Source organism: Erythrolamprus reginae, chromosome 1, assembly GCF_031021105.1.
Source record: "Erythrolamprus reginae isolate rEryReg1 chromosome 1, rEryReg1.hap1, whole genome shotgun sequence".
In the NCBI taxonomy this organism is placed as follows: domain Eukaryota; kingdom Metazoa; phylum Chordata; class Lepidosauria; order Squamata; family Dipsadidae; genus Erythrolamprus; species Erythrolamprus reginae.
In genome coordinates, this window is record NC_091950.1 from 335,736,469 (window position 1) to 335,748,645 (window position 12,177).

Below are 12,177 nucleotides of genomic sequence, written 5' to 3' on the forward strand. Positions count from 1 at the left end.
TATCTTCAAGTTGCCAAGGTTGGGAAACGCTGATCTAACTAAAAAAACTAATATTTACAAAAGTCTCAGTATTGTAAAAGTCTTAAAAGAGTCCTTTCAAGGAGAGAAGCAAATCTAGCCAAGTGTTATCAGTTGGCCAAAATCTCAGAGCGAAGATAAACCCGGTAATAATTACCAGCTGCAACCAGAGTTCCAAACTGTAGTTCGCAGAAATTACCTGGAAGACCTAAGCTCATTAGCAAAGCGAAGAATGTTCTCTTTTGAAATCCAAACTGAATGCAAAAGTTAAGGCAGGACAATTCCTAAATGAACGTTTTCTGCAATAAGGCAGGGCATGCCTCACCCTTAAATAGTGTGAGGGCATAACCCATTACCCAGCAGTACCATTCATGAGTAACTCTTCTTTTAGCCAACCATTCCTGTCTTCTGGATGCCCTCTAAACTCTGGCATCCAGAAGAGGCTCCACCTCTTCCCTTGAGTCACTCATGACAGGAAATGCAAAGTTGTTCCTGACAGGAAGGGCTGATTCACTCATACCAGGAAGTGCAGAAGGCCCTTGTTGTTCTGACCTTGACCCCCTCATCACTGTCACTGTCACTCTTGGGTGCTATTTGCGCAGGACGCGAGTGAACCATCACAAATCTCAAGCAAGAATAGCTTGAAATTTAATTGTATCAAAAATGGGGTGCAGGCAGTTTATTCTATTGACTACTATAACTAGGCAGTTCACTTTAAAACCATGGAGAAATGGGGGGGGGACATTAACGGAGAGTAGCTAAATATATCGTTGGAATTAGCAATGGATGGGAAGTATATTTCTGACCCCATTTACTATCTTCTCACCCTGGCCCTTAGTTGTTGTACCTGAGCCAACATGTATTCATGGTTGAAGTTGGCCTGGGAGAATCGAGGCTTAGGATCCCACCTGTCTTGAACCTCGCTACATTATTTTGAATCATTTTCAATCCACCCCACCCCACAATTACTGCTGTGAGCAAAAGAATGAGGCAAGATCTTGGTCAGCACTATCTTAAGCTCCTAAAAGAAAAACCTATAAGCACTCACAACTTTGTGAAAAATAAGCCATGCCTTACGGGGGGGGGGGGGGGGGGGAGGGAAGAAAAAGGCCTAAAGCAGCACACATCTTCCATAAATATATCAATATGTAGTAAAATACACAAATTCTGTAAAAATCATAAAACCAGACATTGGTACTTGTAAAGTTTTTAATTACAAAAAAAAAAACAAAATCGACAAGTCTGTTCAGGTTTAAGAGAGCACAAAAGCAATTTCGAGTTGTTTTTAAGTTTCTCGGGCGCAGAAAAAGGCATGGAGTTTTGTTGCGAGGGTGAACAACAGAGAAAGCTGCACTTGTTTGCAAAATAAGGAGCACTGTTGGCTTTGTGAAGGCGACTCATGCATCGGCTCTATTTGGTTCGTAGCAGTGTGTGTTGCCTGGCACTTTTATGGAGAATTTCCCTATGGCTACATGCAGTGGACCACTTCCACAATTAATATGGTGCAACACAGAATTGTCAGCTGCGTAACACTTCAAACAAAGACGGCTTCCCTCTGACTTTAAAAAAAAAAAAAAGATTCCGCATACTAATCTCAAAGAGTAGGCAGCTTTCTTTCCTGTTCCATATTCATTGCTTCAATTACAAACAATCCTTTTTTTTTAATGCATTATGTATAAAAAGCCAATTATTTAGCATGCAATCATCTATTTGGTTATGACAAGAGACAGATGTTGATGTGCTTTTTCACTGAACCGCATTCAGATTTTCTTTTGCTTTCAGTCTCGCTACAAAACGTGTAATCTGCCCCCCCCGCCCCCAGTCCTCCTTGCAAAGCACCCCAAAGCACCCTGCCTGGCGTTCCTTTGCAGACGATAGATGGCCAGATCGATTTTTTTTCCCCAATCAAATTTGGAATTCCAGTAACCTGTGAGGTGGGCAGCACTAAATATTATTAGTGAGATATTATCTTCTTCCTACATTTTTTTTAAAATGGAAGGGTAAAAAAAAATAGATCCTTCAATTTTTGTTGGTTTACTCCTATCTCTGGTGAACCAAACCAATTTTATTTTATTTTTTTTAAAAAACAAGCTTTATAAGGCATTATCCATTCCGTGAACTCCCCCCCCCCCCCCTTTTTCTTTTTTTTACTCTTCGGAAAGACTGTGTTGAGAAGCAGAGTCTTCTAGAGCCATGTCTTCTTGGCTGGCCCTTCTGCATTCCACCATATGGCTTATGAGGAAAGCGTGAGTGGTGCCCAGGTCTCTTCCCTGTCTGGAGTCAGCAGCATCAGTTGCTTCATCATCGTCAGGCAATTGCTTTTCAAAAACAAAGACAGGAGTGTCATTAGTGTTCCAACAGCCCCGTTCAAAGCAGCATTGCCAAAAAGGGTCAATATTTGGAGGCCATATTGTTCAACCTTGTACAGTGGTACCTCTACTTACGAACTTAATTTGTTCTGTGACCAGGCTTCTTAAGTAGAAAAGTTTGTAAGAAGAAGCAATTTTTCCCATAGGAATCAATGTAAAATCAAATAATGCGTGCGATTGGGGAAACCACAGGGAGGGTGGAGGCCCTGTTTCCTCCCAGGAGATTCCTAGAGAGGCCCCATGGAGGCTTCTCCCCGCCTTTTCCGGCCCTGTTTCCTCCCAGGAGATTCCTAGAGAGGCCTCACGGAGGCTTCTCCCTGCCTTTTCCGGCCATGTTTCCTCCCAGGAGATTCCTAGAGAGGCCCCATGGAGGCTTCTCCCTGCCTTTTCCGACCCTGTTTCCTCCCAAGAGATTCTTAAAGAAGCCCCACGGAGGCTTCTCCCTGTCTTTTTCGGTTACAGTTTCAGAGGCTCTGGTTTGTAAGTGGAAAATGGTTCTTGAGAAGAGGCAAAAAAATCTTGAAACCTGGTTCTTACCTAGAGAAGTTCATAAGTAGATACCACTCTATACGGTCATCCAATATTTTCACCTCGATTTCTCAGGTTTCAGAATAATCCATAACATCTAATACAGTAGTGCGCTCCTACCAATATCTCTAATTGCGCGCAACTCCGCAGCTCTGGCACGCAAGTCGCGTTTGAGCAAAATCTTGCTTCCTGCACCTGTGCAAGTAGCAAAATCTCACATGGGGATGGATATGTGTGCGTGTTTTGGTGAGCTTTTTTGCACAGTAGCATGCGCGGAACAGTTGTAGGAAGCAAAATTTCGCTGAAACGCGCCTCAGAGCCTTGGAGCGGCGCACAATTAGGCATACCGGTATGATCCCACTACTGATCTAATATAACAGAAGGAGTTACAGTAAGACCAGAAAAAGCAAAAAAACCAACACGTTTCTGGCTGCACTTGCAAAAAAAGTTCAGGGATTTACTAAATTTACTAAAAATTGTTGAGTGAATGGTGATGAATGTTTTTAAATCATTTTAGAGCTTTTTAAAAGTCTTTTTAGCCATATTAATTGAATTTTTAGATTTATTTGTTATATTGTTTCTGATATGTTGTGAGCTGCCCCGAATCCTCAGAGAGGGGCGGCATACAAATCCAATAAATAAAATAAAATAAAATAAAATAAAATAAAATAAAATAAAATAAAAATAATAAAATAAAATAAATAAAATAAATAAAATAAATAAAATAAATAAAATAAATAAAATAAATAAAATAAATAAAATAAATAAAATAAATAAAATAAATAAAATAAAATAAAATAAAATATAAATAAATAAATAAATGTTATTCAGCTCCAGATTTGGAGTAACGAACAAAACCGATCTAAGATTTAGAAGCAACAGAAGTTCTTGTGAGGTAGTTACAACTGATAAAATCAGAGATGGGTTCCTACCGGTGTAGTCTGGTAGTAGCCCGCGAACTGCACAATTTTGGAGCGACGGCTCTGCTGCCGATCCGTGTATGCCATCATCTTTTTAAAAAAATTTGGGTGATTTTTTTTGGCTCTCTGCGCATGCGCAGAAATAAACCCTCTGCGCATGCGTGGAAGCAAAATGACAAAATCACGCTAGGGGATGCGTATGCAAAATGTTGCGATGCACATTTAGCGCACCGGTAGGAAGGTAAGAGAAACCTGCCCCTGGATACAACTTGTGTGAGAAGTGGCAATGTTGACAACGCTTACTCAAATGACTTAAACACTGATTTAATCAGGTGGCTACCTAACCCACCTTTCTCCTTGGACCCTTTCATATTATAATTTTAATATAATTATATATGCCAATGATGGCAATACTATCACACATGCGCAAGTGCCCACACCCATAATTCAATGCCTGGGGAGGGCAAAAACAACTTCCACTGCCCCCTGGAGGCCAGAAACAGCCTGTTTCCCAAATTCTGGTGGCCCCAGTAGGCTCATGTTTTTCCCTCCCCAGGCTCCAAAGGCTTCCCTGGAGCTGAGGGAAGCTAAAAACACCCTCCCCCATCCCCCCGGAGGCTCTCTGGATGCCAGAAGTGCCCTCCCAGAGCCTCTGTGTGAGCCAAAAATCAGCTGGCCGGAACACAGATGCACGTTGGAACTGAGGTAGGGCAACAACTCACATGCCACCAGATATGGCTCCGTATGCCACCCATGCCATAGGTTCACCATCATTGATATATGCCATAGAAACAAGAATTTTTAGTAGTTACACATGGGTCAGGAGCAAATAAATGACCAATCCCATAATAGAATAAGGCACTAATTGATTAATTGCCATTGGTTACAGAGCTTAAGAGTCTTCGGAGAGGGGCGGCATACAAATCTAATAAATTATTATTATTATTATTATTATTATTATTATTATTATTATTATTATTATTATTATTAACAACTACAAAGACAGGTTTCCTCCAGGACAGAATAAGATATAAGGTTCATCTTTTTGGCTAGATCTTACCCGTATGGCCTCTTGCTTGTTACGGTTTGCCATTCTAGCAGATGGCCCAATTGCAATATTGACACTACTGGACGACTGGGTATCTGTTGTGTTTCCTCCTTCAGCTGCAGAGAGGCCAGAAATGACCAGCGCGCTTGAAAAACTTCTTTTACCAAACAAGAGGCTGAGAGTGGAGCTAGTGGAGGAGGCCAGACTAGACCTGATGACAGCCCCAGCTCGCTCCTGCACCGTCAGCTGGCCCAAGATAGGGATGGCAGCGGTTGGGGAGAACACTGAGGTTGCAGAATTATGGAAGGAAAGCTGGCTGTCAGAAAGTCTTGGGGCAATTTCATGAGCCGAAGTGGAAGTCTGGATGAAGGGAGGATGGCTCTCCAAGATTGGACCGGAATGACTTGAACGAGGGGGCCTTTGACCTAAAGCAGCATGTGTCTGAACAGACTGGCTCCTGAATTTTCTCCTGCCTTAAAAAAAGAAGAGAGGAAATAATTTGCAGAAACTCTATCCTTAATTAAACCCTTCAAATCACATTCCCGTTATTCAATTAATTCCCAGTGCAAAATGCTATTCACAAATACCGTATTTTTCAGAGTATAAGACGCACCAGAATATAAGACACACCTAGATTTCAGAGGTGTAAAACAAGGAAAAAGGAATTCTGAACCAAATGGTGTAGTAATAGATTATTTAATAAAATACCAGTGTAGCAGAACACTTTTTACAAACATGTATCCTTTTTACAAATTTCAAACTTGACAGCTTTAAGACTTGTGGACTTCAACTCCCAGAATTCCTCCTCCAGTCATGCTAGCTCAGGAATCAGAGTTGAAGTCCACAAGTCTTAAACTTGCCAGCTTTATGATAAGTGGACTTCAACTCCCAGAATTCTTCATCCAATCATGCTAGATAGCAATTAATTAGAAGGCAGAAACACACTCTTTTTGGGGAAAATGGGCCATTTTCCACCCATTTTTTCCACAAGGGTCTGGGAAGCCTGCAGAGAATTCCTGGGATGGCCAAAATGCCCCCATTTTTGTAAAAAATTAGCCATTTTTGGCCCATTTTTTCATAAAAATGGTCTTCACCCAGTCTCCAGGAGTTCTCTATAGACTTCCCAAACCCTTTGTCCACCCCATTGTTGCAAAAAATGGGCCCATTTTTCACAAAAGTGGGACACAGGAGCAAGGCTACAGCAAAATGGCTGTATTCAGTATATAAGACACACCGACATTTTCACCCTTGTTTGGAGGGAGAGGTAAGAAGGTGGACCAGAATATCTCCGGGACCGCCTTCTGCCGCACGAATCCCAGAGACCGGTTCGGTCCCACAGAGTTGGCCTTCTCCGGGTCCCGTCGACTAAACAATGTCGTCTGGTGGGACCCAGGGGAAGAGCCTTCTCTGTGGCGGCTCCGACCCTTTGGAACCAGCTCCCCCCTGAGATTAGGATTGCCCCCACCCTCCTTGCCTTTCGCAAACTCCTTAAAACCCACCTCTGCCGTCAGGCATGGGGGAACTGAAACATCTCCCCCTTGGCCATGTTGTTTTGGTGTTAGATTGATTGTGTGCTTGTTTTTTAATATTCTGGGGTTGTTTTTTATGAACTTTTTAGCTTAAAATTGTAATTGGATTGGTGGGTATTGGATTTGCTATTATGTATTGTTTTTACTTTGTTGTGAGCCGCCCCGAGTTTGCGGAGAGGGGTGGCATATAAATCCAATTAATCTAATCTAATCTAATCTAATGCATTTTATATTCTGAAAAATACAGTATTTTTTCCAAGAATACTAGTTTAATAGATATGCTTAATCAGAAAATCTGAAAGAGGTTTAATAGCAATAGCACCTAGACGTATACCACTTTCCTTGTAGTGGGTTGCTGCCTGTTCAGACCAGTTCGCCCAAAACAGTGGTGGAAATTTGCTACCGCTCCCCAATCTGGCAATGATGGCCAGCTGGTTATACCCAAGAGCCGGTCCTCCAGTCGCTACTCCTCACAAGGGGCTGGCAAAGAACCTTCTGCGCATGCACAAAGGTTTCTGCACATGGAGCAGAGGGACATTTTCCCGACATATTCCCCAAACATGGACTTCCAACGTGTTGGAAACCGGAAGGGAAGTGAAATCTAAGCATATTACAGGGTCACCATATTGTCCCCAACAATCTGGTTCCTCATTTTACCAACTTTGGAAGGAGGGAAGGCTAAGTCAACAATACTGGATTCTAACCTCTTCCCCATCACAGTTCAAGACTATAAGGATATACAGTGTTCCCTCGATTTTCGCGGGTTCGAACCACGGTTTTTCAAAAATATTAATTAAAAAATACTTCGCGGTTTTCCCCCCCTATACCACGGTTTTTCCCGCCCGATGACATCATATGTCATCACCAAACTTTCGTCCGCCTTTAATAATTTTTTAAAATAAACTTTAATAAATAAACATGGTGAGTAATAATCTAAATGGTTGCTAAGGGAATGTGAAATTGCAATTTAGGGGTTCAAAGTGTTAAGGGAAGGCTTGTGATACTGTTCATAGCCAAAAATAGTGTATTTACATCCACATATCTACTTCGCGGAAATTCAACTTTCGCGGGTGGTCTCGGAACGCATCTCCCCGCAAAAATTGAGGGAACACTGTACATTGTTCTTAATCTGACTAATCACATAACCTACAGTATGTGTGTTTGTTTGTTTGTGTGTTTGTGCATGTACACACACACACACACACCATATTTTTGGGGGTATAAGACGAATCTTTTTCCTCCTAAATCTTTTTTGTTGTTAATCTACCTTCAATTTTAAAAGTGTATAATTATTAATCCTCTGATATTCTTTTGAATATACACCCTTAAATGTTATTGCAGTTAAAAATGGAGTAGGAAAGCTTTGGTTGCAGACTCGTAGAAAAGTTCATTTTTTTTCAATTTCTTCAATTTCATTCTTTGATGATTACTTTAATGCTAATATTGTTAAATAAAGAGTAAAAATATACTGTAGCTAGGAAGCACTGTATGATGAGAATTCTGGTGTGTTGACATTCACAGTCAAAAGTAATTAAACATCTGTTCTCATTTTAAACAGTTAATCTGACCACTGTCCAAAAATATCCCGTACATGTCTTTAATTCAGTGGTTAAAGTGTTTTATAGTAGACCACCCATATTTTCACATAAATAACTCAATTTCTGCAAATACTTAGGAAACAAAAGGGTCTTTTATATCCTTTTATAAATACATTTTTGAAGCTTAAAGCCCACTCCCATGCCTACATTTACTTAAAGGATCTTTGGCTGTTAAGAGCTGTCGATGAAAAGTCAAATAAAATTATTACATTATTTTATTTATTTGAAAGATTTGTATGGTTGCCCACACAAACAAACTTCCTTGGCTTATCCATGATTGTTGTATTATAGTTAAGCTTGTTTTTCCAAATATCTTTGGAGTAGCTTGTAAAAGGAAATAGGCATACAGTACTATTAAATAATTTGATCTGTTTAGCAGCAATGTACATTGTGAACTTAGTATTGGTTATATTGTATATATTATATACTATAAATTACTATTACTTAGTATTATTAAGTAATTACAGTTGTTACCAACCTGCCTTCCCTTGAGGATCTGTATACTGCACGAGTCAAAAAGAGGGCTGTGAAAATATCTACAGACCCATCACATTCTGGACGTAAATTGTTTCAACTACTACCCTCAAAAAGACATTATAGGCACTCCAGACCAAAACAACTAGATAAGGACAGTTTTCCCCCTGAATGCCATCAATTTGCTTAACAACTTATTCCCACCACACTGTCAAATAATTTGCTAAGACTGTATTACTATTATTATTATTCTCTTCCTTATCTATTTCTTCCCACTTACTATTGTAACCATGTTGCTTGTATCTTTCAATTATATTGTTTGTATTTGTTTCCTAGTATGATTTGATAGTTTATTAGTCACCTTGACTATCACTGTGCTGTATCTTTTTATTCTTGGTGAATGTATTTTATTTTCCTCATGTACACTGAGAGAATATACACCAGAGGGGGGTTCCTCCCAGTTCAGATCAGTTTGCCTGAACTGGTAGCAAACAGCTGATGATGTCATAATGATAACACAGAACTGGTTCAGTCACTGCCAGTCTATCTAACAGGCATGTTCATGTCCCATAGGTCATGATACCATCACAAAAATGAAATAAGTGACGCAATCGGTGTCGTTTGCCTTACAACATCATGACACATTTGCTCCCATTGCAGATAAGGGAAGGGGTTCAGGGGAACAGATTGATGTTGATTAGGCATATCTTTCATTGAATATCTTTTGGACAAAGCCAGGAATCCAATGTTACAGTTTTAGTTTTGCAACACTTTGGGTTTAACTTGCATTGGACGCCATCCATACATTTTTATTATTGGTCAGACAGCCTATAATGCCCTCCTGCCAGGGAATAAATGCAACTGAAGATAAGTACCTGAGAGCTGAGCAATCTGAAGAGAAGGGTGCAGTTGGGGTGTGCTGTTCCTTGTATGCTGGGAGCTGCTGTTCTGGCTTGAATTATTAGCTGGATTACTGCTGGAAGATCCATTCCTGCTGGCACCTTCCTCACAGCTTCCTCCACTGTGGTTTGGGTTACAGTCCTTCCGCATCCTGTTAGGAAAAAAAATAGTCAGGAGTACCATAATACAGGGTCAGATTCTGGGAAACATAAGTAAAGTCTCCAGAGAGGGGCGGCATACAAATCTAATTAATAATAATAATAATAATAATAATAATAATAATAATAATAATAATAATTATTATTATTATTATTATTATGTCAATACAACACAGCAAGCGAGATCACTATACAGTGATCCCCCGCTCGTTGCGAGGGTTCCGTTCCAGGAGCCCCCGCAACGAGCGGGTTTTCGCGAAGTAGCGATGCGGAAGTAAAAACACCTTCTGCGCATGTGCAGATTGTGTTTTTATTCCCACAGCGCTAGCGAGTAGCCGAAGATTGGGGGGGGCGCGGCTGTTTGCCGCCGGCATGGAGGGCTTCCTAGCAGCCCCCCAAACCCGGGTTGGGGGTCCGGGGGGCGCTGGCTCTCGCCGCTTTCGAGCTGAATCCGGGAGCGAATTCGCTCCCGGATTCAGCTCGAAAGCGGCGAGAACGAACGGCAAGGAACGCCTTTTCCACGCCGTTCATTCTCGCCGATTTCGAGCTGAATCCGGGAGCGAATTCGCTCCTGGATTCAGCTCGAAAGCGGCGAGAATGAACGGCGTGGAAAAGGTGTTCCTTGCCGTTCGTTCTCGCCGCTTTCGAGCTGAATCCGGGAGCGAATTCGCTCCTGGATTCAGCTCGAAAGCGGCGAGAACGAACGGCAAAGAACGCCTTTTCCACGCCGTTCATTCTCGCCGATTTCGAGCTGAATCCAGGAGCGAATTCGCTCCCGGATTCAGCTCGAAAGCGGCGAGAACGAACGGCAAGGAACGCCTTTTCCACGCCGTTCATTCTCGCCGATTTCGAGCTGAATCCGGGAGCGAATTCGCTCCTGGATTCAGCTCGAAAGCGGCGAGAATGAACGGCAAGGAACGCCTTTTCCACGCCGTTCATTCTCGCCGATTTCGAGCTGAATCCAGGAGCGAATTCGCTCCCGGATTCAGCTCGAAAGCGGCAAGAACGAACGGCAAGGAACGCCTTTTCCACGCCGTTCATTCTCGCCGATTTCGAGCTGAATCCAGGAGCGAATTTGCTCCCGGATTCAGCTCGAAAGCGGCGAGAATGAACGGCGTGGGCGGGCGAAGGGCGGGCGGCAGCGAGGAGTTTCCGTGGGCGGTGGGGAAACTCCTCGCTGACGCCAGCAAGAGGGGGAAGACCCAGGGAAGCCGCTGCCATCTACGCATGCGTGCCCGGCACGCATGCGTAGATGGTATTTTTGACTTCCGGGTTGAAAAATAGCGAAGTACCCTGTTCGCAATGGTTGGGGACGCAATAAACGGGGGATCACTGTATGCTGGATTTCGTATTTCATCACCAGTCGGGCGCTTCCCAAGCACCTAGGACTGTGTGATGTAGCGGCGAATTATGTTTGCCGATCCCAGTAAAGCGGCCTTTTGCAATTGACAGATGGAGATTTTGTCAATTCCGATGTTTTTCAAATGTTTAATGTTAAATTAAACATTTTTAATTAAATTAACTTAAGTTACATGTTAAATTATTATTATTATTATTATTACTGTTGTTGTTGTTGTTGTTGTTATTAAAGTGTTTTGCCTTTGCTTCAGTACTCCATTTTCCCCCGTTGGAAAAATGAAGTTGCGCACTGTATGCGCATGAAGTGAAATCTTGTGGTGAAGATGCGCATGCACAGAAGCAAACAAATCTCCAAAAATGGGCAAAACCTTGCGCATACAAGCATCATCACGCAAAATTTCACTTCCTGTGCATGCGCAGAAGCCAAATCTTGTGGCACGCGCAGGGGTGGGCAGCAGGCAGGGTGAGGTGGAATGCAGTTCCACTGGCAGAAATGAAGCTGTGTGACCAGCTCCAGCTGACTATCCCCGCCTCCCATCCTCTTTTTCCTCCTCGGAAAGCGGCAGGGAGACCAGCACGGCAGGAATTGCAGGGTCCCCATTTCCTCCCCTCTCTTTTCTGAACAACTGATTGGCACCTGTTTGCCTAGCTACCCAGCCTGAGGCAGTGGGGGGACCCAGGAAGGAGAGCGCGGGAAACGTGAAGCAAATTGTCACCCCAGAGAGCGACAGTGGTGAGGTTCTAAGTTGAGGACTTAACAGTTCACTTCAACAATGATGAGCGTTCAAGCCACTCCCACCTGGTCACATCGCCAGCAAGCCACTCTTACCCAGTCACATGATCATCAAGCCACACCCACAAAATAAGCCACACCCACTGTGGCAGTAAATTTTTTGGCTGCACGCGCAGTCATCAGAAGCATACCGGGAGCGCTGGCGACAGGGATCCCTTCACTGCTTTGCTTCCAATGTCTCTGTTTCCCACAGTGGGAACACAGTGATAGACCAGAAGGGCCGTTCTTTGACAAATAAAACAGAAAGTTTTTACTCTATTTATATTTCTGTGGGAAATTATGGGAAAGGCAGGTGTTCGTTGACATCTCTCTCTCTCAGCTTTCCTATTGGGCTCATATGAAACAGGAAATATTTTGGCCAATAATAGCAATGAGCTGTGCAAGTTGCACATTAAATATTCCACTGGATATGAATGAAATATTTCATATAAAAAGCAGCGTTGAAACACGGTGGTAATGGAATGTGTACTTGGGACATAAATC

The 12,177-nt window shown here is 42.5% G+C and overlaps 1 protein-coding gene across 1 annotated transcript in view; it reads right to left on the minus strand.

The window, feature by feature from the left end:
• Positions 1-1,251: 1,251 nt before the first annotated feature.
• PCNX2 (pecanex 2) overlaps positions 1,252-12,177 on the minus strand; it is a 127,107-nt gene continuing 116,181 nt past the window's right edge. Inside the window, 3 exon segments of the mRNA XM_070733968.1 lie at positions 1,252-2,336; positions 4,896-5,356; positions 9,360-9,535. Coding sequence (XP_070590069.1) covers positions 2,166-2,336; positions 4,896-5,356; positions 9,360-9,535 — 808 coding nt within the window. The 3' untranslated portion in view covers positions 1,252-2,165.